Here is a 26,762-nt window from a genome sequence, read left to right as displayed (position 1 = left end):
AAATCCAACATTAGCAAATATTTATCAGCTTTTTGTATTTGTAAAAAAATAAAAATAAAACATTGATGATAGTCTTACTGGCCTATAGATAAGATAGTCACTAAGATAGCCATCCATAGTCAACCCACAGAAGGCAACTGGACCTGACGGAGTGCTGGGCAGAGTTCTTAAATCCTGTGGAGCTAGCAGGAGTCTTCACCAGAATCTTCAACCGCTCCCCGTCACAGGCCACCGTACCGAAATCAGCCACCATCATCCCCGTGCCAAAAAAGCCAGCTCCAGAGGACCTTAACACCTACAGACCAGTTGCATTAACACCAGTTGTCATGAAATGCCTGGAGTAACTGGTGCTAAAATCTAGCCTCCCAGCCTCTTTTGACCCCCATCAGTTTGCATACCGGTCAAACAGGTCCACGGAGGATGCTATCGCCATAGCGGCGCTGAACCACCTGTTACACCGTAACACCTACGTGAGGATGCTCTATGTGGACTACAGCTCGGCCTTCAACACCATCATCCCGGACATCCTCATCAACAAGCTGCTCCACCTGGGCCTCTCCACCCCCATCTGCACTTGGATAAGTGTTTTCCTCACCAACTGCTCACTAGTAGTCCGACTGGGCCCCCCCGCCTCTCGTCCACCATCCCACTCAGCACGGGTGCACCGCAAGGGCGTGTACTCAGCCCTCTGCTATACACCTTGTACGCCAGCGACTGTTCCCCAGCTCATCCAACCAACACCATCATTACATTCGCAGATGACACCACAGTCGTCGGTCACCTAGTAGAGGGAGATGAGACCCACTGCAGGGCTGAGATCGAGAGGCTGACAGCATGGTGCCAGAACAACAACCTGGAGCACAGAAAATGACCCAAGGGACCTGCAAGTTCATTGAGATGGATATTGGAACCAGCATATCACATTCCGTCGCGACGTACCATCACCAGACTGGTAGAAACTCACTACGACGAACGGAACAAGGTTCCCCGGGCTGGCCAAGTTAGCGCGGAGGTACCTGTGCATCCCGGCAACGCGGGTGTTTTCGGCGGCTGGACTGACGGTCACCAGGTAGCGGTCGCGTCTTATCTTGCCTGTTTTGCACTGTTAGCCCTTTTCCAGTACTGTGATCTTTAAAAAAAAAAAATTTTGTATTTGTTTTTGGTAATTTGGATTTGTATGGTTTGTGGAAGGGTATGGCGTGTGCGTATGAATGTGTACTTCTAGGCACCAGAAGGACTTAGCACTTAAATTTCGTTGCGACAATGTTTTACAACGACAAATAAATGATTCTGATTCCTCACAGATAGTTATCCCTAAAGATTCACTGAGCCACATGTATGTTTAACATTAAAACGTGATTTATGAAATCATGCCAACAATTATTTGGTAACGCTTTACTTGACAGTACCGACATAATCCGTGTCATGTCACGATTATGTCGGTACTGTCAAGTAAAGTGTTACCTATTATTTTAACAGCTTAGTATTCTATGTACTTAAAGGTATGTATAAAAGCTTTAGGCTGCCCTTTAGGCCCAGTTTAACATGCAACTTCTTTTATACTACATATGTAGTAGGGGGTCCCTGCTCCACCTCTCTTTTAGTTAAGGGGTCCTTGGCTTAAAAACGTTGGAAGACCCGTGTGATATTGCATACATTTAGGGAGGAGTAGAATATATACACATCTAGATTCCTCTTCTTTTACTCTGGTCATTTTTTTGTCCTGTAACATTCACTTCAGTAGAGTTTAACTGAACTTGCTTGCTCATGTTGCAGCGAAGATTAGACCAAACTCTTCCTCCTCTACAGGACAAATCAGCTCGGCACAGACTCAGCGAGAGGGGGGGGGGGTCCCCTTTCACGCAGCTGATAGCGAGAGTGAGCAAGCGTAGAGAGAGAGGCCGAATGTGGCATTCCTCAATGCGTCAGGACTGCAGAAGCAGCAGCACCACCAACACACACACACACACACAGCGCAGTCACGACACAGCGGCAGCATCCAGGAAATTACACACGGCCGTTGGGCTTCAGTCACCCCGTGTGCGGTTGAGATCTATATGAGACAGAGGTTGCCACAGGAGCCTTTTATTGTGCTTTATTGCTAGCTGCTTTTTCAAACGACAATGCCTTTCCAGTAACGGAGCATTCAGTCAGCGTTCAATAGACGGGTAACTGATGGAGATGTAATTGGAAAGGCTGTGTCAAACGAGCCAGTAAAACGCTCTCATAGGGCAATCACTGGAGGGGGGGGGGGGTCTCCCGCAAGGGCAGGCCCCTTTGACATTGGGGAATACATTATAGGAGCCACTCCGACGTTGTGACCTTTCCTTTTGGCTATTCTCTCATTTAGGTGTAATTGTCGAAATGGCTTTCTACAGCGAGAACTTTTCTCATGAAGCAGAACACTAACAGTAACTGAAATATACTTTATTCCTTGATGGGAAAAAAATTAAAATAAAAAATGGTCAAGTGATGTGTTCAACATCTGGAATTTACCAGAATACGTGAAGCCCAAGAAAGCATGAGAAACACAAGTAATGGGATTAACTGTGGGGCTTTATAAAAAGCAATTTATGTAACGCTAATATTCAATTTCCTGCCCTATAAATCGAAATTGCGCAATTACACAACGGCTGCCCAGCGAGGACACTTTCCACAGTTTATTCATCCACTGCCAGCCGTTAACGAACGCTCGACTCATAATGGGTTTTCTGTTTAATTGCGACACAAACATGATTAACTCAAACCGTGATGCTAAACAGGTTTCTTATCCTAGACGAACACACACACAAAAAGGGATGGCCAGGCATTTACATTTTTCTTTACCAGACACAAATGTCTCAGCAGGATTCTTCTCATTTCTTGTCAAACTGACTCCGAACTGCTGAAACAAGAGTTCATTGACAAGGCACTGGTGGTACCCATTTGTCTCTTTAAGTACCAGTTTAGGAAATGGAGCAGATTCAAATTGGACTTTTCTTTGACATGTGGCGATTAAAAAATAAATAAATGTTTGCATCTGGAAATGAACTCAAAGCCTCGTCCACAAGATAGTCCAGCTTTATCCCGGATAACGTTACTTTATTCCTTACATGCGCTTACACCGTCTCCTTATCTTCAAAATAAAATAAAAAAAGCGGAGAAGATGCAACAGCATTTCCTGGTGTGTACCAGATAAAAAAAATATAATAAAAAGAAAAGCAGGGACTGGCAGAAAAACCCAACCATTATCTCCTCTGATGCTAAGAAAACAGAACATGTTTCACTAAACATACTGCAGCAATCATTTCCCGACCATGTTGTCTTGATAAATACAATGTGTGTGTGTATGTGCGTCTGTATTCACTGTCCAGATAAAAAAAAAAGAATAAAAACATTGTCCAGGTTCAGTCCATTCCAGGTCCGTAGAGGTCCTTCACCATATACGGTCCCTCCAACTCATAGCCCATCTTCCTGTAGTAGTTCCTTGTTCCCACACCTGCAAAAAACACACCAGAGGGAAACAACATGGTGCTCAGATCAGGGGACCCACAGAAATGAAACCACCACCTCAGGTAAAATAGTCTAACACTGCTGCTTTACATTATATGTTAATGATCCTTGTGGAAAACCTCAGCCGTCTTATTGTTATCAAGCCAATTTTAGCTCATTACAGATATATCTGTATTGGTGTATATTTCAGCTGGAAAGTCAGAAGAAATTGTTTAAAGGTCCTATGACATGGTGCTCTTTGGATGCTTTCATATAGACCTTAGTGGTCCCCTAATACTGTATCTGAAGTCATATATATATATAATAAAATATTTTATATAAAATTCAGCATTGGTGCAGAATTACAGCCACTAGAGCCAGTCCCACAATGAGCTTTCCTTAAGATGTGCCATTTCTGTGTCAGTAGCTTTAAATGTTATTGAGGAGGAGAGAGAGGAGGGGGCACGGTGGAGGGTGGGGGTGTGGCCTTGACCACCTGCCATGATTCGCTTGTTTTCAAGCCATGATGTCTCCTCTCTCTCTCGCTTTCTCATGGGCCAAATTCTCTGGGCGGGCAGAGAAAGGGGAGGTAACCTCGCTCCTTATGACCTCATAAGGAGAAGATTCCAGATCGGCCCATCTCAGCTTTCATTTTCTCAAAGGCAGAGCAGGATACCCAGGGCTCGGTTTACACCTATCACCATTTCTAGCCACTGGGGGACCATAGGCAGGCTGGTGGAACTCATATTAATGTTAAAAAACCTCATAAAGTGGAATGTTCATGCCATGGGACCTTTAAGTCACAAAGACAGAGTTGCTATTACAGTTTGTTCAACAGAGATCACTTTCAAGTTTATTCTTCAACATACAGTAAATATCCACTCACTACATCTACTGGCCCTTCATTCTTTAAAGGTCCCATATTATGCTCATTTTCAAGTTCGTACTTGTATTTTGGTTTCTACTCTAACGTGCTTAAATGTTTTTTTTCCCCCCCACATACGGTTTATCTGAATATACCTGTATTTGTCCTCTGTCTGAAACGCTCCGTTTTAGCGCCTGTCTCTTTAAGATCGACACTGATCTAAACACGAGTGAGTGATCCTTACAGTATCGGTTATCCCCAGCTGATTCATACCGTATGAAAAGTTTCAGTTCATTAAACCCATGCAGCCATCTGAAGGCAGCAGGACACATGTTGACAAATCCCCAGCCTCTGATTGGAGACGAGCGGCGCCAGAGCGCAGCGCCATTGCGCACGGCTGCCCGCTGTGTTTACCTTCATTAAGTCATGTGCGAATGACACCAGGCTGTATGTAAGAATATAGTACTTGGGCGGAGTGATATGCTCGCAGAAGGCCTGTCTGAGAATATAGTTCCCGGTTTGTTTACTGATGGCTGTGTCTCATGTTACGTTGTTTTTTGTACACGCTGTGACTCTACAAATCACAACATGGAAATAGGAACATGTTGGCGTTATTTTGTCACTTTTGTCACAATTCGCAACAGTAGGCCAGTTGGAACCAGTTACCTGCAGGATCTGTGCTGGGCTAAGCTAATGCTGGAGCTGTCAGACAGCGCTACAGCACACACGGAGATGAGAAGGGTATGTATTGACTCTGGGGGTTACGGTGAACAAGCTAAATTCCCAATAAGTCTGCGTGTTCCTTTAAAGAACGGCTTGTTTATTGCTAAGGCCATGTGGTCATAATTCAAATGATTTATTTAAAATGTAATGATAACTTAGGTATTTCACCAGTCAAGTTTTAAGTTGTTAAATGAAAAAAAAGAACAACCACACGATGGCAGAAGGGTATTTTACAATAACCTTGAATGCACCATGAGCTTTACTAGTTGCAATTGAACGCACCATTAAGTCCCGTCGGTGTGGTTTCTCTGACAACTCCGACAGCGGCCATGGTGCAGCAAGTCTACACTGTGTCTTTAGCTGCAGACAGTCTCATTTCGACTGGAATACGGTCACACTTCACACCGTTAAGCTGTCAGCATTGTAACCGTGTTAAAACCAGCTTCTAGCTTAAGCGGGATTCATGCGTCTGTGGAGGCTTAGTCTAGATCCATGACGTTCCACTTCCGGGATTGCTCCTTTGCCGGCGGAAATTCCGTCGGATTTCACTCCTATATATAGGATATCCGTTGCCTTGGGCTTCCTTTGTGCTGGCTTTTTAATCTCCGGTGGATTTCTGAGGACTATGATTAACTGCTCCTCAGATCTCTGCAGGGTAAATCCAGACAGCTAGCTAGACTATCTGTCTAATCTGAGTTTTCTGTTGCACGACTAAAACAACCTTTGAACGTACACACGTTCCACCCAAACAAGTTCCTTCCCGAGGCTATTTTGCAGCGGTACCGTGGCTCTACTTAGCGGCGCCCAAGAAGATTGTGATTGGTTTAAAGAAACGCCAATAAACCAGAGCACGTTTTTCTCCCATCCCGGAATGCTGTGTGGACCAGCCAGACCCTCCTCCGCAGCGCTGTGGTGGTAGGTCTGGCAATGCGAGACTGGGGGAAATGCAACACTACCAAGCCCCGGCCAAGCAGACCAATCACAGTTGTTGCGGTCTGCGTTGCCGCGACGTGTAGTTCCATTTTTTGAGAGGTGCACGTCAGGCTACGGCGTGGGGTCCGTCTCTCCACGTACTCACGGCGTTGATTTAACGCCGAAGCATAAACTGGCTTTAACTGTAGGCTGACATTACCACCTGCTGTGTCAACTAGCGTCAACGTGCAATGATGATTCGGTTGCCTCAAACGTCACCAGAGAGCAGCGCAGGTATTTAAGTGGCACCGAAATGAGGCACCGAAATCCATATTGCTGTTTGGTCTGGTAGATACCGGTCGTTTAGGGTTTCATAAGGTGAGGATAGGACAAATGATGCTCTTCTGTGCTACGCCGTTTGGTTCCTTACCTGAGATAACAGCCAATTTGCTGGAGCCGTGTTCATCTCTGGCAATTCTCTCTGCCTCCTCCATCAGCATCATGCCAAAGCCCTAAGCACGTGGGAGGGGGAAGGGAACAGATTGTTGGGGTTAATCTCAGTCTTGAACATTTTCTGGTCTCATGTTGGCCAAAGAAAATACAGGCCAGGAGTGATGTCTTTACAGTGTCGGGGAAAAACAATCAAGACTCACAGCTGGACAAAAGAAATCTGAGTGTTTGAGTGGGTTTATCTACTGTGTATGTGGCGTCTGTGCGTGTCATGGGTGTAGCCACCTGATGCTGGAACTTGCTGGGGTCCCGGCTGCTGACGGGGACGACGCTGCCGTAGACGTGCAGCTCGCGGACGATGGACACGCCCCCTTTCAGCTCCGGGCGGAAGGACTGCGGGGAGCAGCGGCGCAGACGCAACAGGCCAATCAGGATTTCCTGCTCGGGATCCTCGTAGGAGAGGAAAGTCTCCCAGCCGCCGTTAGCCACATAGTCCCTCCGCACCAGCTCCACCTGAACACACACACACACACACACACACACACACACACACACACACACACACACACACACACACACACACACACACACACACACACACACACACACACACACACACACACACACACACACACACACACACACACACACACACACACACACACACACACACACACACACACACACACACACACACACACACACACACGTTAGGGAGTGGAGTGCTTGCCCAAAACCAATCAGTGTCTGGAGCAACAGAACACCACAATGTTTCATCCTTTTATATCGAAGGCTAAGTTCTGTGAGAGATCTGTAGTTTTTCTCACTTTTGGTGCTTTTTTTAAGCATTTTTGCCACTTTTAAGACGTTTTTTGTCAATAAAAAAAAAATTACTTGTTGCGTTTTTCTTTGATGGCTAAGTTACATTTTTTGGGGCTTTATGTCGACCAAGCTCTAAGTGAGTAGACTATATGAGACATGCAAATAATACAATAAAAGATGTGGGACTTTTTTCCGATTAAATAAAGCATGTCAATAAAATGTACATGTCTGGCCCTTGATGTGATTCTTCTTTTCCGGTGTGGCCCTCTGGGAAGTTGAGTTTGACACCCCTGCTCTAAAGTATGGAGTATGGAAAAATGCCGCGTCATTCAATACCCAATTTCAACACATAAGGAGTAAATGTCATCAAAATATGTCAGCTGTAAGCCAATAAGCTTCTACCAAGATCCAATAATGCTGCTGATTGGCGGTCTAACCTTACACATCGTGGAGGCAGGCAGGAAAAACTCTACGTTACACACAGACGTAGTAGGAGCTAAAAAATGTATTAAATTTGTGCTGTAATGATAGTAATGTCGCAAAAAGTATCGTTTAGGATATAAAAGCGAATGCACTTCATCTGCAGGATGCTGTCCATTACCTGATACGGTCGGACTTTGTGGTGGATCTCCTGAATGCCCACTTCTCTCGTTCTCACGTCTCGACACTGCACACAGAGAAAAACATTCAAATGAACCCAGTTTCGAAACTCAAACACCTCTCAACGTTGTAGTTTACATTGTGAGAAGCGGGGGCCGCCATTCCTGCCTTCCGAATTGCCTTCACATGCCCAAGGTTTCACAGGAAATGATGCATTTGAACCCAGCATTACTGTTTGGAATTATACCTGCAAACTCAGAAGGGCTGGAAAAGGTGACACTTTTTTTATACCACACTTTGAATGCAGCACGAGGCACGTTCCTCAGTGAAATACAGACAAACTTTTACACCGTTTAGCTGTCAGCATTTTAACCGTGTTTACTCCAGCTGCTAGCTAACGGTAGGCTAACGTTACCTGCTGCCAAGTGTAGTGTCAACTAACGTCACATGAAGCGATGTTTCAGTTGCCTCTAATGTCAGTTTTCGGAGCATCAGAAAGAAGCCCCCCCCCCCAAATAAAAACTCTTCGGATCTACACGATTCACATGGATGACATTCTCCCATTGAAAATGGCGATTTTCACCAAAAAGCTACTAGTTTGCAGGTATGAATTATATATCTCACTGATATCAGCTTCACCGTCTAATTTCACGTTCCAAGCTTTAGGCTACATCCACACTACTACGTTTTCATTTTTAAGTGGCGTTTTGAGACAAAAACGATCTCGGTCTTTTTAGGTTTTAGCTCCAGTAGCAGAACTAATCTCTGTCCGTTTTAACACTTCTCTTTAACACTGTAACTCACATGACCATTCACATACACTGGGCGTGCCGGTGTAAACAGGAAGCGGATTGTCTGACGTTACTCTGCGGTTGAAAATGATGGATGTATACGTAGAAAATACAGATAATAATTGATAGAAAGAACATCAATAGCCAAGAGTAAGACCAGGGATTTATTTGCCTGGCCTACCTAACCGATAAGACTGACTGATCGTTGTTTTCAAAAGGTCTCCGTTTGTGCCCGTCCAGACGTAAAGGCAACCCCCAGAGTTTTCAGAACCAAAACGGGGGCAGCAGTGTGTTTCCAAATGTCTCTGTTTTAGGGGCTCGGAAATGCAGAAGAAGTGTGAACGCGAGGCATAAACCAAGCAAAAGAGAATCGCTTTTAAACCAAAACGTAGTAGTGAAGATGTAGCCTTAAGGTCCATGCTAGCCCAACATTCCCTACTGCCATTGCTTCACATTAAAAGCACTCAACTGGAAAAAACAAAGTATTTTATTTACTTTTATTGTGATGCAGTTACAGAAAACACAATGCGCTTGTCACTGAGATTAGCGCCGACACTCATCGTTCATCTATTTAAATATCTACAATATTCGGGCCCTTTTTTGACAGATGAGTTTGAAATATGTGAGCCACATTGAGCTGTTGGAGCGGTGCAGCCCGTTACCTGCAGCTCTTCATCTAACATAATTAAAACAATGCTGCACTGTACACAGATACACCAGTCGCTCCTCTGTTGTATTTCAGAAAATTTAGCTGCTCAAGGAATATTTGCCTTAGAATTTTCGGAACCTGTAGTGATACACCGCACCTGCCGTTACCACGTAAACTATGGGTGCCTCAAAATCAACCAGAACTGAAATTGTAAAGATTATTCCTTTAAAAAGGCTTTTAGTTCCATGAATGAACTACATTTTCTTTACACAAACAGGTTGCTACTCTGCATAAGTTGCATTACGATGCAAGCCGGTTGGGAAAGTTTTAACAAACTCAGTGGGAAACTAGGTTGAATAATTTAAAATCGGCACAAGATAACAGTCTGGTGAAAATGATTGTGCGATATTGGACATAAAATGTGCCACATCTCTGAGCCAGTGGCTGTCACCAATCTGTCTGTACAAAAACAAAAGGCTCAGCTTGTAAAAAGAGATTTTGCAAGTGATCAAAAGAAAATGAGGTAAAGAGGACAAAGTAGAGCCAAGCAAAAAGTTTTACTAGAGGGGATGGTAGGAAAAGAGCTAAAAGTTACCACTGATTTTAGTGTGGTCCTATTTCAGTCGATAAACAACAGAAACTAACCGAAACTTACAGGAGGCTCTTTACCCCATAGGTGTTTTCTGATGAACAGTTTCAAAGAGTCTTTTTATGATGGTAAGGGGTCTTCTGCTTCATGCGTTGTGCCGGTAAGGAGGCCCTCACCCTGGTGTTTTCAGAGTGGATCAACTTCTACCGAAGTTGTCATCTACTTTATATCTACTTTCCAACATAAATTCAATAAATGTCGGGGGGTGTGGAAGGGAGAGTGCTCCAATTTTACGCTCCGACAGTTCTAAACTATACTCGGTCGGCAGGTTTTTTAATCTGTCATCTTACATAGCTAATTATTCTGACAGTCAGTCAGAGTTCTGTGGTACCCGTTTGGACCCCATCCCAGCTGGATAGGTCTATTGACTTCCTCACTCAAAATAAGCTGACAGGGTGTCTTTCAGTTTAATACGAGAGGCCCTTTGAGTCTCACCTCAGTGCCCATGTCTTTCATCCTGGCCAGGGCCAACTCTCTCAGGTTGCCGTGCTCCACTCCGGAGCTCACCAGTGGCATGGGGATGTCTCTGATAGGGGGTACAAAAGCATAGACACGTCATACATAAAATGACAGAAGAATGCTTTTAAAAATGGGATATAACAGATGAGACTATATAAAAATAAATCTATACCTTGGGGGCTGTATTTGCAAAATCTTTTAGGTCTAAAAGCAGCTTCTAAATTGCAGAGTTAGGAGGAAAACATGGTGTGTCAGACCTAACTGAAAGCTATAGTGCGGAATTTCGGTCTCCCCCATGAGGAATTCTAAGGAATGAGAAAAACACTGTCGGCGCGTCCACATGATGCGCACCGCCCCTCCCCCTCCTCCTCTGTGCAGTTACTAGTAGCCAAGGAGGACACGGAGGATTAATAAAGCATGATGGACTCTTCAGAAGAGGCAATTATCTTCACTCGAGTTTCTGCGCGGGGAAAGTAGCCGCACGCCACAATCTTCTGAACACAGCCATACTGAGAAATCCAGAGAGAGTTGTGTGGAGCTGGTAGTCTAAGTAATTAGCTTTGTAGCAACTCATTTGGCAACGGCTTGAATGTAACGGACGTTCATTAATATCAAAAAGTTACGCAGAAAAGCTTTAAGGACTACTAAGCTTTTGGTCTAAGAGTAAATCACAAAGCATTTTAGTGCTTAAATTGTAACTGTATATTAATTATTAAAGGGGTGGTTCAGAATTTTGGACATAGGACCTCATTTCCAAGTTAACCGGTGTGTTACTTATCAGTGGATACAGTTTAACACTTTTCATCCAATCCTTCCAGTTGCAGAGTTCGCTGGTGCTAGGCTAGCTCAAGTCAACGGTATATGCTAGCCTGCCATTAAAAGCAGTCTTACACACTCCACAGTACACCCGAGGCAAATAAATTATAACGCCAGACTATCGATGTAAAGGTCTGTTGTTTGTTATTTCTAACAAATAATGTTAGAAATAAAACTACCCTTACATCTCAATGATCACATTACATTTTGAGGGACTAGTTTCTCAGCAGTGGCGGAATTTTACTTAGCTCCGGTTAGTAGTACTGCGCCAAAAAGTAAACAGAGAAGCGCACTCCACTCGGGAAACCTAGTAGTAGCTGTTGGCTTGGACATCAAGACACCAGCGGAGACCCTATTCAAGTGGCAAATGTAGTGATCATTTTAGACTAGATGACTTGAAAAAGACTTGAAACCCGCAATCTAAAAGGACCACAAGTCACTGTCAACAAATGCGGTTCCATCCGTCTTTATAGATGCACCAACAGCTACTGATGAACAGGTAATAACTTTCGGTAGGCTACTCTAGCTAATAAAGCTAGCCCCTTTCATAACGTTAGCCTAGCTGCTACTGATAGATTGAGAGGACAACGTTAGTGGAGATAACGTTACTGTTCAATGCATTGTGGAGAGTGACAACGTTAGCTAACGGTATAGCTACAGTCTTGGTAGATACCTGACTGGGCTAACTGCTAACTTTAGGTAATTGCTGACAGAAATGTCATGGAAGCTTGGACAGTTTACATGCAAATTGCTAGCCCGTGTGATTTCATGTACCGGTAACGTTATGTGAGTTATAGCCTGGTAGAGTGAAATTAATTGGAACTCACAGCGGCAAGTAAATAAACTTGCGTGATTGTCATGTAAACCGGCTTTCTAGGTAGCCTAGGTAATATCACTCCGCCGCTGCTGTAGCCTAGCTATGCTACCAACTACAGGGAACAAAGTATAACTATTGCAATGCGATGCAAGGGTAGTTTTAATTCTAACATTCTATCAACTGACATTTACATCGATAGTCTGGCGTTATAATTTATTTGCCTCGGGTGTACTGTGGAGGGTGTAAGACTGCTTTTAATGGCAGTCTAGCATATACCGTTGACTTGCGCTTGCCTAGCACCAGCGAACTCTTTTTGAACAACCGGGCCCAGAGGACTCCTGTCACGAAAACCCACTAACACACGTCAACATCTGGTTTTTGTCTTTAGTGGGAAAGGTTACAATCGGCACTTACTGCCGGAACAAACGACTCCGCAGTAAGCATAGGCATTTATCGACTGCAGCTCCGATCGGCGTGGTGGACGTGCAAATTTAGGCCCCAAAACTTCTTGGTTAGGTTCAGGAAAAGATCATCGCTTGGGTTAAAATAAGACCGTTAATCCAGGAAGAGATCTCAGGAGGTGTGTCGTGAAGTAGTTGTGCTTTGTATCCTGCGAGACTACAATTAGATTAGAATGTTCTCTGCTGCCTCTCAGCCACAAAAATTCCATCCGTCTCCGCCCAAACAGCGCTCTGACATTGTTCCAAATTAGTCTGCGGCAATTTTCAAAGAGAGAACCACTAAGCCCTGTTTTCAGGCACGTTCGTGACATCTATTGGGAGGAGTCTATTGCCTATTTTAGAGGGTTTTCCCGCATGTGAAAAACACGCTTATTATGGTTTGAAAAAGGGTATAAGAGCTGCTATGGCTTTAAAGGGTAACTTTGCTGTTTTTCGACCTGGACCCTATTTCCCATGTTTTTGTGTGTAAGTGACTGTGATGGGAACAATAATCTTTGAAATGGGTCCAGTATTGAGAGTGAACGCTGTAACCGGTAACCGTGAACCTGGCTGTAACGTAACCCTATGGGGCAAATGTGCATCGTCAATTCCATTATTATTCTAAGTTTTTGACAACATTATGGAAAGGATGCCTACAGATAGACCTCTTTTTTTTTTTTAAACAAGAAAGCGCTCCTAAATTGCTATCGCTAAACCCACCAGTCTCATTTAAATAAACAATATGTTTAGTGTGTTCCACATGTAAATCAATAAAGTAGTTGTTTTTCTAATTTCAACCAAACCAGAGCGGTGATTGTTGGAACAGTGGAAAGACGAACCAAGACGGTTTTTGATAGTTTAATTTTGACTTTGAATGTTTTGTGTTTCACAATGCTAAAATGACTGCTTATTTACATAGAGTCTGGTGGGTTTGGCGATAGCAATTTCGCAAAATGTTTTTACGTAAAAAAAAAAAAAAAAAAAAGGCTCTTACTCTTTAACAGAACGGGCGACCTCTGTAGGGATCCTTTCCATAATGTTGTCAGACACTTAGAATAATAATCTGTGGCAAAAAAAGCACTTTTATTGCACGTAAATTGAAGGTGCGCAATTGCCCATTAACATTGCATTGTAGCTTTTTTCGCTGATTGCCGAATGCAGCGAGCTTGCCTAATACTGGACCGATATCAAAGATTGTTGTTCCCATCAGTCACTTAGACACAAAAACATTGGAAAATATTAGCCTTTTAATCTACAGTCACTTGTGTCCAACCGTCACCATCAGGCCCGTTCACTGTCTCACCTCTGCACCCGGTAGACTCGTGTCCAGGGCGGCACCAGCGCCAGGATCCGGGCCACCAGGTCCACCAGGGCACTGGGTGTGTAGCTCTTGTAGCGGCCCGTCTTCCACAGCTCATACAGACCCGTGCCTCGGATCACCAGTGTCGGGTACAGCTTCAGACCATCGGGCCTGAACGCTGGATTCTCAAAGAACTCCTGCAAGAAACACATAACAGCAGATCTGTGTAAAAGTATTCAATTTGTAAATCAGACGGCATTTCGCAGGCATCCACGCTTTGCCTGGAAATGTTACGGACGAACGAAAATTCACCATCTCTCAAAGTCACAGCAACCATTACAATTTGTTTCTGATTATTGTTCTGGAATGGCATTTCTGAAATAACCTGAAATGAATTTAACACACTTAAGTATTTTAACATGAACAACAACAATGAAAACATTTTTTGACATTTTTTTACCACACTTTATATAATGACATTATTGCCATATCTGCAGTGTTAAATTTGACTGTCATGCTAGCAAATACGCATTTGCTTTCTTTAAAGTGACAAAAGGGGAAAAAAGGATGAAGAGAAAGGAATTAAAAGGTGGTTAAAAAAAAGCAGAATTTAGTTCATTCATGTGCTTATACGACCAGACAGCAAAGAAGAATGGTGTATTTAAAAAAAAGGGTCCATTTGCAAAAGGCACTGACTCCTAAATGTAGAGGCACACATCCATTGATCTGAAGCAGATATCAAAGAGACCGCACAATAGTGCTCAGTTATTCAATTCAAGGAAATGTTGGGTGTCTGGTGTAGTGCGGTGAAGGGAATCAGCGTCATTTCCAGTCAGTCATTCTCCTCCCCTCTCTACAGACCATCATGATCAGAACCGTGAAGATCTGGAAATCGAGGCACATTCTCCAAAATAGGCCGCATTATCGGTATCTCATAATCTCTCGCTCGTCACAGCTCATAATCACACGGGGACACGTCCCACGTGGCCCTGCACTAAACCTAAAGGTAGGGGGGTCGGGAGGGAGGGAAAGGGAAGGAGGGGGCGCAATCTGACAAATAACAATGCTTCGATACCAAAAACGGAGACTAGCAACTATTTTTGGGTTAATTCTGTGCCTGCTACCATTTTAGATCACATATCAGAGCTCCTGTTGGTCGGTGTAGAGGAACCCTGTTAAGGATGTCCCCCCCCCCCAGGGGACAGGGAGCATCTGTATACGGGAGATAAGTGAGAGAGGATCTCAGGCTGTAAGGAAGTTGTAATCGAATTTCATTATCAGGACAGCCGTGATAAAACCAAGGCGGATGCAAGGCTTTCGCCTGCTGCAGCTGCTGCCCTCTGCAGCTCCTATACTGCTCTGTGATCCACGCTGACAATACAGTCAAGTACGATAATGGCTGAAAAGGAAGCATGTTTGAATGAATGCAAACCCAAAATAAAACAAGCAGTTGTGACGGGGTCCCAAGCCTCTCCGGCTAAAGTCGCCCCCCGCGTTGTGTCCGCGAAAGCATAGTCTATATCCACGACGTTGCGCTTCCAGGAATGGTAGAATGTAGGGCTGCAACAACGAATCGATAAAATTCGATTACTAAAAAAGTTGGCAACGAATTTCATTATCGATTCGTTGTGTCGCGCAAGTATTACGCCACTCAGTCGCAGAGATACAAATTTTTTTTTGTTGAGCGCAGAGAGAAGCCGAGAGAAGCAGCGCGTAGCGGCGTGGAGCGAGAGAAAAGAAAAAGAGCAGAGCGGGCGTAGAGGAAATACAGAGAGAGACCGGAGAGACCCGTAACGTTGTTCTGAAACACACGGCGGAGGCAGAGAAATCAGTACGACCTAAGCCATCCAAGGTGTGGGAGCATTTCACACTAAATACATCAAAAACATGTTAATTGCAAGATAAGCAAAAGCGACACGGCATGGCACGGGCGCACCACGGTGATGAGTCAGCCCCTAAAACGTAAACATTGGAGTCCTTGACAGGGAGGAAGGGAGTTCAACAGCACGGTAAAGTCACTACACAATCCTACTTCTGTTCCGTTTTGAAGTGAGGAACGTACCGTCCCTCCAGTAGCTCTTCTGGTGCTGCCGTTTACTCGTTATCCAGCTGACTAGCATGACAAGCTAGCGTTAGCTCGTTAATAACAGTAGTAAAGCAGGGGTGGTGTAGTTTGCAAGACTAAAGACACGTTTTTATTCACCCGCCTTTTTTGGCCCATTAATTTTTCAATCTGTTGTCATATATATTCTGTGCTTTGTCCCATATCAGTTATTGTTGACAAATATATTAGTGTGTGGTGTATAAATGAACTTAACTTGCACTTACTACAATGATGGTAATAATTTAATGAATAAGTGTGTGTGTCTGTCTGTCTCTGTCTCTGTCTGTGTGTGTCTTCTCTGTATCTGCTATTTGGGTTACTTACCTTTACACAACTATTAACTAAAACAACAAGTATGTATGTATTGAGTTGATGTAAATTAATGTTTTTTTTTTTTATTTATCCGATTCATCGATTAATCGAAAAAATAATCAACAGATTAAATCGATTATTAAAATAATCGTTAGTTGCAGCCCTACTAGAATGCTGTCGGAAATTCCGCCGGATGTCGGACTTTTCAGCCGGATGTCCGTTACCTTCCGCTTTCTTTGTGGTGGCATTCTAAAAGGCGGTGGATTCGTGAAGACTAAACTTAACTGCTCCTCAGATCTCTGCAGGGTAAATCCAGACAGCTAGCTAGACTATCTGTCCAATCTGAGTTTTTTTGTTGCACGACTCAAACAACTTTTGAACGTACACATGTTCCACCAAAACAAGTTCCTTCACGAGGCTATTTTGCAGAGGCACCGTGGCTCCGCTCGGTGCTTAGCACCGCCTAAGGTGATTGTGATTGGTTTAAAGAAATGCCAATAAACCAGGGAACATTTTTCTCCCATCCCGGAATGCTAGGTGGACTAGCCAGACCCTCCTCTGCAGCGCTGTGGAGGAAGGTTTGGCTATGCGAGACTAGCGAAAGCGGATCCCAAAGCACAACGGCGTCAAGGTAAACGTCAGGAAATATCGCAAACACCTGATCTCCAAGGCCTGTAGTAAATTGCAACCGCAAATTTCCCATTTACATTCGTTGAGTTATAGGCCCAAATGCGTCTACCTTGATTATAGAGCCTCCCAATGGCGGATCTTTGCTGAATCCTGTACAGAGCCTTGGAGTGGCATGACAAACAAGAATCCCAAGTATTGTGTTGATACCATTTAATTTGGCCGAGATATGCTAAAGTTGTTTTCATAGCTAGCTAAACAAATTTGTTCATACGCAACTTTCGCATTTTTGAACGGAGCTTAAGTCTTTTGATAACTATATCAGCTCCATCTGGAGATGCTACGTGCCAGGTTTCATGCAGATCGGACGCACGGCCTAGGAGGAGTTCGAAAAAAGAAGGTTTACGACATATCGCTATTTTACTGGATATAGGAGGAACTGGGCGAGGCTTACCGCATGTGATGCCGCTTTCATTTCATTTTTCAATGAAAAACCTTATATTCACTTATATTTCTTGTATATGACTTTAAGAAAAATATAGAATTTCACCAGATTTATCTCTTAATCTGATTTATTTGGGTTTATGAAAAAATTTCAAAGCTCAGGATAAAAAGCTTGGTTAACCCTTGACTTCGGGTCAAATTGACCCATTTTAAATTTTTGTTTTATATCAGAAAATATGGGACGTAGAAATAAGTGCTGAAAATGTGTAGAAGAAAAATTTAACAATTTAAAACGTTGGAAAAAGCTAAAACAAAAACTTAAATTTATAACCTTGTAATACATTTCAGTCCTTTAATAATAATTCCACTGGTATTTGCTTTGTAATTTGTTGGACAAAGAGGTTATTCTTAGCTCTTAAAAATTGGACATGTTAGAGTTGTGCCCCACCATGCACAGTTTAGGCTGTAGTGACACTTATCAACGGAAAAATTATAAAAAGAAGAATATTAAATGCAATTACAATTGGGGTTCCCAGCTCCCTCGGCTTTGGACTCCTAATTAAGAGATCCCTGCTTCCTTAAGCTGGCAACCAGCACCTCTAAGGCCTGAATGGAATTATTATTACCAATTTTCCATCCCTCCACTAAAACCTCAGCTGCTATTTGCATCATACTTGCAGAATCCAGAGTCCCCATTCTCATCAAATTGGGTACTGCAAGCAAACAAAACCTATGAGCTGGAATTTCCATTCATCCGTCCATTCATTCATTAGATGTTCCTGCTTAATCCTTGTAAGGGGCAGCCGTCACGTAGGACGGGCAGCACAATCGTGGCTGAAATTATCATCACAAACAAATTGCTCATTCTTGATATAACAAATATTTATCCAGATTTTTTATCTATTCAAAAACAAAAATGTTTTCCCTATGTGTCGATCTTGATGCGATTATAGCATCTTCAAATTTATTCTGATTGCTTAGGTTTCGGTTTGAGAAACCCCTATATGGCCCAGTGAAAACTGGTTCAGTCTGTGTTCCCATTCGTTCTCAGTGTCCCTGGGTCAAATTCATTTTGCACCACCACTTCCAAATCCTACAAACTGGGGTTTAAAGCTATAGTGCGTAGTTTCTGTCTCCCCCATGAGGAATTCTAAGTAAGGACAACAAAACGGTCTGCGAATCCACATGATACAAGCCTTCCAAGATCGCGCATAAAATAGTTACGCACTAAAGCTTTAAATATTTTCACACAGACAGAAGATTGCCTTCTATTTCACTGTCACATTGTATTTCATAAGCTTAGAGAAAGTCCCGCACACTGACCATTATGCAAGCAATAATTAATTTAGAAAAATACGTTTCAGTCTCAGACCTTCATCAGGTAAATTCACACATTCACCTCAACCACAGCCTTAAATAGTTTGGTTGACTGACCAGGACCAATCAGGTCCGGCTCTTGAATGACGTCATTCATTCACAAAGTGGCACTCCCATCACAGACTGTGAACAGGAAAAGGCAGAAGAAATGCCACTTAGTACATTTAAAAACAATGGATAATCAGACCAGTTATGTTATAGGCTCATAATCAGTGCATCGTCATTAGCCCAATATTTTTCTACACTTAATCAGAGAGGACATTGGTTAAATTACATTGTAGCAGTCCATATGCACCTGTACAATGAACAGTTCCTGAGGATAAACTAATAAGGAAAAAAACATCAAATTCGGGACTTCCTCTAAGCTTTTGATCTGCTACTTTTGATCATATCCTGCCCGACAAAAGGTGTGCAGAAAAGCTTTCCTACGTTGCACATTGTATTTCATAGAACGTGTTAAATGTGCAAATCTTAGGCCTAGTCCACATGAACGAGGCTATTTAAAAATCAGGGGTTTCCCTTTGTTTGTTTAGCTGCTAAACGCTCCACCTTGTCCACAAGCTTCAAAAACCAAGCAACCAAAGCCAAACATGGACAACATTCACATAGAAGTAACAATATTTGGGGACACTGACACGACCATCTCCCATTTTAACTTGACATCCAAATACCCATCTGGCACACTCCCCTTTTTATGTTCAACACAATTAAGGCTAAAGGTTAAATGTACTGTTTTTTTGTAAACAAACAAAAGTTATCTTTACATTAATTTTCTTGCCAAAATGCATTATGTGTATCATTGAGGCCCAACAATTATGTTCAATGGTTTACCTTCCTCATGAATCAAAAACACAATAAAAAAAAAAAATAATAATTTCATCCATATTTGCAGTCTTTTTCTTCACTGCCATTGTAGCCACATTAGCACCACTATGCTTCTTGTGCCTTACGACCACCAACTGTAGATCAGTGGAGTAGTGGGAGTCCTCTGAGGCAATGAAGTTTATGGATCCCAGGAAAAATCCTGAGATGCTTACTTTGGATCCTGGAGTAAAGATGTTTAGGAAGCTGCATATCCCACCCCCCCCCCCCACCACCACCCCAATTCATGTGTCATGGAAGATTAGATATGATGAGGAAGATCAAAGGGGAGCCACACACAAGTTGTATAATCTGAAAGAAGAGAGGCCGAAAGGGAGACGGTTTGTTTGGTAAAGGACAGAAAGAGAGAGGAGATAGATGACGCGACAGGAGAGGTGGGGAGAAGAAGAGAGACCGTGACGGAAGAGAAGAGAAGGGTCGAGTGAAAAGTTACGACTAGAGAGGAGAGATAAATAAAAAAAATAAAAGTGAAAGATAACGGAGACGAGAGAAAAGCATGAGGGGAAAGAGACAAACAAAGAACGGGAGAGAGAACATATTGAGTCCAGAATGTAAAAAAGAAAAAAAAAAAACAGTAAAAGAAAGAAAAAAAAAAAAAAGAAAAAAAAAAAAAGGCAGCAGAGACAAAGGAAGAAATTAAGTCTAGGGGGAGAAGTGACAAAGGAAGTGTTACAGGAAAGACTCTGAGGGCCAAATACACATTTAATCTGCTTCCTCTCACTGTGCCGACCTGCTGCTGCCCCCATATTACCATCAAACAAACATTCACCCAGACAAGTGGTTCAACGCACGCACGCACACGCACACACGTAATGTAAGAAATCTGCGGCAAGACACAGACTCTCTTTCTCATATAAAATCTGACAGAGCTGTTGAAGCTTTGAAGATTGGCTATACCGTGTATTCTGTAGTCAGCGCTAACAACGACAACAGCAGCACAAAAATAACCTCTAAAAATAGCACTTTGCTTTCACACAGGTCTAAATAACTCCAGCGTCTAATTCAGTGTTTTCAGGAAAACCGATAAGACAACGATTCAAATCTCTTCTTCGTTGTCCCCTTAGCATCATTAAACTACAAAACTGCTGCGTCACAGCAGTCCGTGATCACCTACAGTCTAATGGGTTTTAATTACAGCCCGACAAATATATCCGCCAATATAAGCCTATAGTCTATATCGATGGCGTTCCACTTGGTTTGTTCAGAAGATGTTTTATCATAGCTACTTTAACTGTGGTACATAACCAGACAGATTGATCATATCTAGTAATGAAGTGTTAACCACGGGTTAACGCTTCTTTAATTAGCCTCGTTGGGATGGGGTCTAAGAGACAGGTAGATGGCTTAGCTGAAGAGACCTTTAACAGTAGTTGTTGAAGGTTTATAGGATAAAAGCAGTCTAAGTATATGTCCGGTCTTGTCGTTCTTTCTAGCGGTCCTGCCTTTAAAGGTGAACCGTTAGAAGTTGTGGGCAAGAGATGATGAATTTGATCTGTAATTGTTATAATTTTATCATTAAAGAAGGGATAAGGGTGGTGATGGCGCAGTGTATATGACACATGCCTTAGGTGTGGGAGACCCGGGTTCGATTCCCACGGTGATACATCAACCAATGTGTCCCTGAGCAAGACGCTTAACCCCTTGTTGCTCCAGAGGCGTGCGACCTCTGACATATATAGCAATTGTAAGTTGCTTTGGATAAAAGCGTCAGCTAAATGACATGTAATGTAACGTAATAAAGGAAGCTCATGAAGTCGTCACTACTCAGAGTGATAGGAATAGATATGTGACTCTCTGATATGTCATTTCTGAGGGCCTTCCTTTAGGTTTTCAAATTGTCTTGCCAATCTACACGAGATTCTTCCAGTTTGGTGGAATGCCATTTACTTTCAAGTTTGCGCGAGGTTCGTTTTAGTTTACGAGTTTGGGAGTTACACCAAGGTGCTAGTTTCCTTTGCTCCATCGTCTTCTTTTTGAGAGGAGCAAACAAGTCTAAAGTCGTCCGTAGCAAGGCCGTAGCACAGTCTACAAAATTATCAATTTGGGAGGGGCTAAAGTTAACATAAGAGTCCTCTGTTGGAATATCTTCCTTAAAATTTAGCTATAGCACTGTCAGATAGGCATCTAGTGTAGAAGCTTTTATCTAATTTCGTATATTCGGGTAGTAAGAATTCAAAAGTTATTAAAGAATGGTCTGATAATAAAAGGATTCTGCGGAAAATAGTTATTTGTACACCATGTGACTATACAAATCACAACATGTAAACAGGAACATGTCGGCATTATTTTGTCACTTATTGGGAGCAGTAGGCTAGATGGAACCGGTTACCTCCAGGATCTGTGCTGTGCTAGGCTAGTGGTGGGGACGTCAGACAGAGAGTTACAACACGCACGGAGATGAGAAGGGTATGTATGGACTTATCCAACTCTGGGGATACGGTGAATAAGCTAAAGTCCCAATAAGTCGGCGTGTTCCTTTAATTGGCTCTGGTCTGTACCTTTGTTACGCCCCAAAACTGACATAGCTACAGACCACTGGTCTGAGACCAGCTGGTGTTTGGAATGTAGGTCACATAGATCTCAGACATGAGTTTAGCTGCAAGCTGCGCTGTGTACTTTAGAAAGAAGAAAGTATGGAAGTTTTTCAAGGATTCTGAAAATGAACCATGGTCGTAAAAGCAGTCTTCCAGGCTTCCAGAATGTATGTGTGGAGGAGCCAGACCTTACTCCGCAGCGCTGTGGAGATAGGTCTGGCAATGCAAGACTACAAAGTGCCCAACCAGACCAGAGGCATTTCATCATTTTCCAAAAGCTCAGTTTTCCCTGTCCACATTAAAAAAAGACAGTGTTTGAAAGGTCCCATGGCATGAAAATGAGTTCCCCCAGCCTGCCTATGGTCACCCAGTGGCTAGAAATGGCAACTGTTTCCACAGTACAGCGATGTGCCATCTCTTTTTTTGTTTTCCTTTGTTTAATTTGTAGCTCGTTACAGAGGAAAACCAAGGTGTGAACTTTTTCAACTCTGTAGACAGCTCCATTGTAGTACAAACGCTGTGAATCACCAGACTGCCAGTAATTGAAAAAGGCACTAACAAAGCAAAGAAACAGTTCAATGAACAGGCAAAGGAGTGAAAAAAGTGTTACTATTGTTGCATCCGAGACAATGAGTGACATATTTCGGGTAAGAGTCACAGGGTGCACCTGCACCAATTATTAAAATCTTTTCTTTTTCCTCATTGTGTTGTTAATCACTTGATTCCTGTTTTAACAATGTAAAAAAATAAGCCAAATGAGCTGATATTGTGCACAGCCTCAAACTGAGTCTTCATTTACATCCTACAGTCAGGCATGTTGGGAAGGAGCATTGTCTGATCCCGTACCTTCACATTACAGCCGGGTTTCCAATCAGAGCTGCAAAGTGAGCCTGCTGTTGAGAGACATCTGACAGGACTTTTTTTTTTTTTCTCCATCAAGTCACATCACAGTTGGGACTGCGAGTCGACTGTCACTGCTTTTCCGTTCCTATTTTTAAGATGCTACATGTGGGACTTACTTGTTGCTATACCACTGTGAAATAAGTAGTGATGACGCACCCTGATGCCAAGCACAAAGAACAAGACGATGATTCCTAATGTCACAAACAATAAACTTAATGATAAGACTTGGTGCATAACTTTACTGGTATCATTTTAAGTCTGTAGTCGGAATTCTTTACTCATTTTGTTTCTCGTGTATCGCCTGGAACTCAAAATAGATCATTTCCTACAAGTGATATCTAAGGATTTTAATTACTGTGTCATATAAAATGGACCATAAGTTCCAGCTCCACTCACGGCAGCGAGGATATAACCACTTTATGCTCTAACAAAAAGCACATTTGCATGCCAACGATTGGCGGAACACAATTCTTTGCAGAATATGCAGTGACTGACAGTTGTTACCAATCCAACTAACCTCTTTGAGCCGCTCAAAACCAAACACGTCTGTGTGTATGAGGAATGTGCTTTTGATGGGCGTCCTGGTAATCTTGTTGTTAAGCCAAATACTATTAGTGCGTTCCATTTGTTCTCGGAAGTCGCATTTTCCGAGGTCAAAGTCGGACCACGCCCCCATGATCTCGGATTTCCAAGCTCGGAACTCGGACAACCTCGCAGTACCCCCAAGCTCAAAATCCAACGTGGCTGCCCTGTGCGTCAACAGTAGTGAAAGCTGTAGTAACATACAGTTATTAGCACTTCTGTCTTATCTGTGTCCCATTAAATCAGTCGTACACACAGTCCCGTCCAACTTCTCTCGGTTATGCTGTAAAAACAGAATAATGCGTTGTTATCAGCTGGTATTTCTAACAGTGGCTAACCTGGCTAGCGCTACCCTACAATGAAAAATCCGACTTGTAAATGGAACGCATTCAACTCGGGTGCGACGTCATTCCCAGCTCCTGCTTCCGAGTTCCAAGGTAAATGGAACACACTTTAACGAGGACCATGGTTCCATGTTACAGTACGCCCTTCTATCCCCATCTTTCCTGTCTGCATCTACACTAATAAACTGCCCAAGAAAGGCAGAAATGTCAACAAAAAGAAAATCGGATGAAAAGAAAACAATGTGCGGACACCAGTAGCTCGTCATACAGTATAAAAAGGAAGAACTACAATGCAGACATTGAGGCATTGTGGCCTGAGTCACTGACCAGCCTCAGTCCATATGATAAAGCCATCGGTGTATTATCTGATGCTTGGGTATACCAAGCATCAGATAATACATGATGTCCATCCAAACGGATTTGAGCCTGAAGGCAATGGTTATAAGCCAGAAGATGTTTTGTAACACAAACCCACACACATTTCAGCCAGGTTCGACTCCGACCTGTGGCCCTTTGCTGCATGTCATTCCCCCTCTCTCTACCCTTGCATGTCTAAGCTGTCCTATACAAATAAAGGCCTAAAATGCCCAAAAGATAATCTTAAAAAAAGAAATATGCATATCTATTATTATTTTGCTTGATACTAAGGCAGTCAAAATGAACACAAATTCCTTTTAACGTCACAAACTGTTTTGACGCGCTATTAACTAGAGATGCCCTGACACCGATACCAGTATCTGAAAAGCCCACGATACCGCCTAAAATGGAATCAGAATCGGCAACTACTGGAGTTCATGCACCGATCCGATACCATGTAAATTTAGCCCTGAAGAAAATCTACTTTAAAGTAGTTTATTTCTGTTCTTTTTCCGTTACGACTTACTGTCAAACTGGATAATAAAAGAAAGTTCTGCGGTGTTCATTGTTTATGTTTGTTCATGTTTCACAAAGAGTTTAACCTGAGCCAGGCCGTAGAACATATAGAGAAATCATATCACATCCATATGGGGATAGTAGTGTACAGCTTCTAAAACATAATAAAATATATATATATGACACACTGGTATCGGATCAGTACTCGTGTGGGGCAATACGCAAGTTCAGGTATCGGAATCAGCAAGCAAAAAATTGTATCGGACCATCTCTACTATTAACGCATGAGCGTTCTGTGAGTTGGGCCTCGGGCCGCTCCGTAGTTTGGAAAATTGGGTGGCAGTAATGGTGTGAGTGGTCGGCAGAAACAAACCTCCTTGAGCAGAAATGGATACAATTTCTATTCTATTCACATTTCTATTCAGTTTCAAAGCCTTTCCAGATGGTTCAAGCATAGACAAGCGTATTTGTAAAATATCCCTTTTAAAGTACATTTAGAACAGATAAGAAATGTGTGATTAATCGCAAGTTGACTATGGACAATCATGCGATTAATCACGATTAAATATTTCAATAGATTGACAGCCCTAATTGATACATAAAGCTGTGGGCACGCATGTGCGCAAGCCTCATTCCCACTCCCACAGTTAGCCAAAAATAAATGAAGACACCCTCCCAATCGACTGCATGTCAATACCTCTATCAGTTTCCTCACTCTTCACTCATGCCAATAAAAAGACCAGCAAGGAAGAAGTGCAATGTTGAGTATTGTCCCACATCAGTGAGGTTCTCCAACTATGCAAGAGCATACGTCATAACATGCGGCTGTGGCTATTAATAGCACCCATATCTTTAGCTGATCTCATGCACCCGTACGCCATCAGCCGGGATATCTCAATCATCACTATCAAACGTCAGAAAGATAACCGATGCATTAGTTTATAGCGCTGATGTCAAAACCGACTCAGACACAAAGTGCTTCACAATAGAAGAGAATGAAAACAGTAACACAGGGAAGTAAAAGTATTCCTCTAAAGTAAATAAAAAAGTGAGATATTTTGGTCATACAAGTGTACTTGATAAATGTGCCTTCGATGGGCATTTTACTACACTTCTACACTGCAAAAGAAAATCGGTGAAATCACATTTCGTTGAAATTATGAGGAAAACAATTATGAATCCTGATATTTGTCGTGACCATCCGGTAATTAAATGATACTGTGATATAGATTGTATGCAATATCGCCCGGAACCAAATTACTCTGGGACTTCGGTCAGTATTACTGTACAGCTTAACCTAATGCTAAGCACATCATGTCTTATGGTTTGTTCACAGTGTATCATAACAATAATTCAAATGTTATTTTGTCTTCTGTTTAGGAGCATAATGCACTAAGGTCTATATAAAAGAGACTTCAGATACAGTATTAGGGGACCACTAAGGTCTATATAAAAGAGACTTCAGATACAGTATTAGGGGACCACTAAGGTCTATATAAAAGAGACTTCAGATACAGTATTAGGGGACCACTAAGGTCTATATAAAAGAGACTTCAGATACAGTATTAGGGGACCACTAAGGTCTATATAAAAGAGACTTCAGATACAGTATTAGGGGACCACTAAGGTCTATATTAAAAGAGACTTCAGATACAGTATTAGGGGACCACTAAGGTCTATATTAAAAGAGACTTCAGATACAGTATTAGGGGACCACTAAGGTCTATATTAAAAGAGACTTCAGATACAGTATTAGGGGACCACTAAGGCCTATATAAAAGAGAATGCAGATACAGTATTAGGGGACCACTAAGGCCAATATTAGAGACTTCAGATACATTATTAGGGGACCACTAAGGTCTATATAAAAGAGACTTCAGATACAGTATTAGGGGACCACTAAGGTCTATATAAAAGAGACTTCAGATACAGTATTAGGGGACCACTAAGGTCTATATAAAAGAGACTTCAGATACAGTATTAGGGGACCACTAAGGTCTATATAAAAGCATCCAA

General features: G+C 42.6%; 1 protein-coding gene across 1 annotated transcript in view; it reads right to left on the bottom strand.

Annotated features, from left to right (window-relative positions):
- Positions 1–2,412: 2,412 nt before the first annotated feature.
- elp3 (elongator acetyltransferase complex subunit 3) overlaps positions 2,413–26,762 on the bottom strand; it is a 44,133-nt gene continuing 19,783 nt past the window's right edge. The window contains exons 10-15 of the mRNA XM_039782696.1: positions 13,768–13,961; positions 10,368–10,458; positions 7,845–7,910; positions 6,707–6,934; positions 6,402–6,483; positions 2,413–3,478 (exon numbers count right to left, since the gene is read on the bottom strand). Of these exons, the coding sequence (XP_039638630.1) occupies positions 3,387–3,478; positions 6,402–6,483; positions 6,707–6,934; positions 7,845–7,910; positions 10,368–10,458; positions 13,768–13,961 (753 nt within the window). The 3' untranslated portion in view covers positions 2,413–3,386. The remainder of the gene's footprint in view (positions 3,479–6,401; positions 6,484–6,706; positions 6,935–7,844; positions 7,911–10,367; positions 10,459–13,767; positions 13,962–26,762) is intronic.

This window comes from Perca fluviatilis, chromosome 18 (genome assembly GCF_010015445.1).
Source record: "Perca fluviatilis chromosome 18, GENO_Pfluv_1.0, whole genome shotgun sequence".
NCBI lineage: Eukaryota > Metazoa > Chordata > Actinopteri > Perciformes > Percidae > Perca > Perca fluviatilis.
Note: the sequence above shows the minus strand (reverse complement) of the source record. Positions and strands in the feature narration are given on the sequence as shown.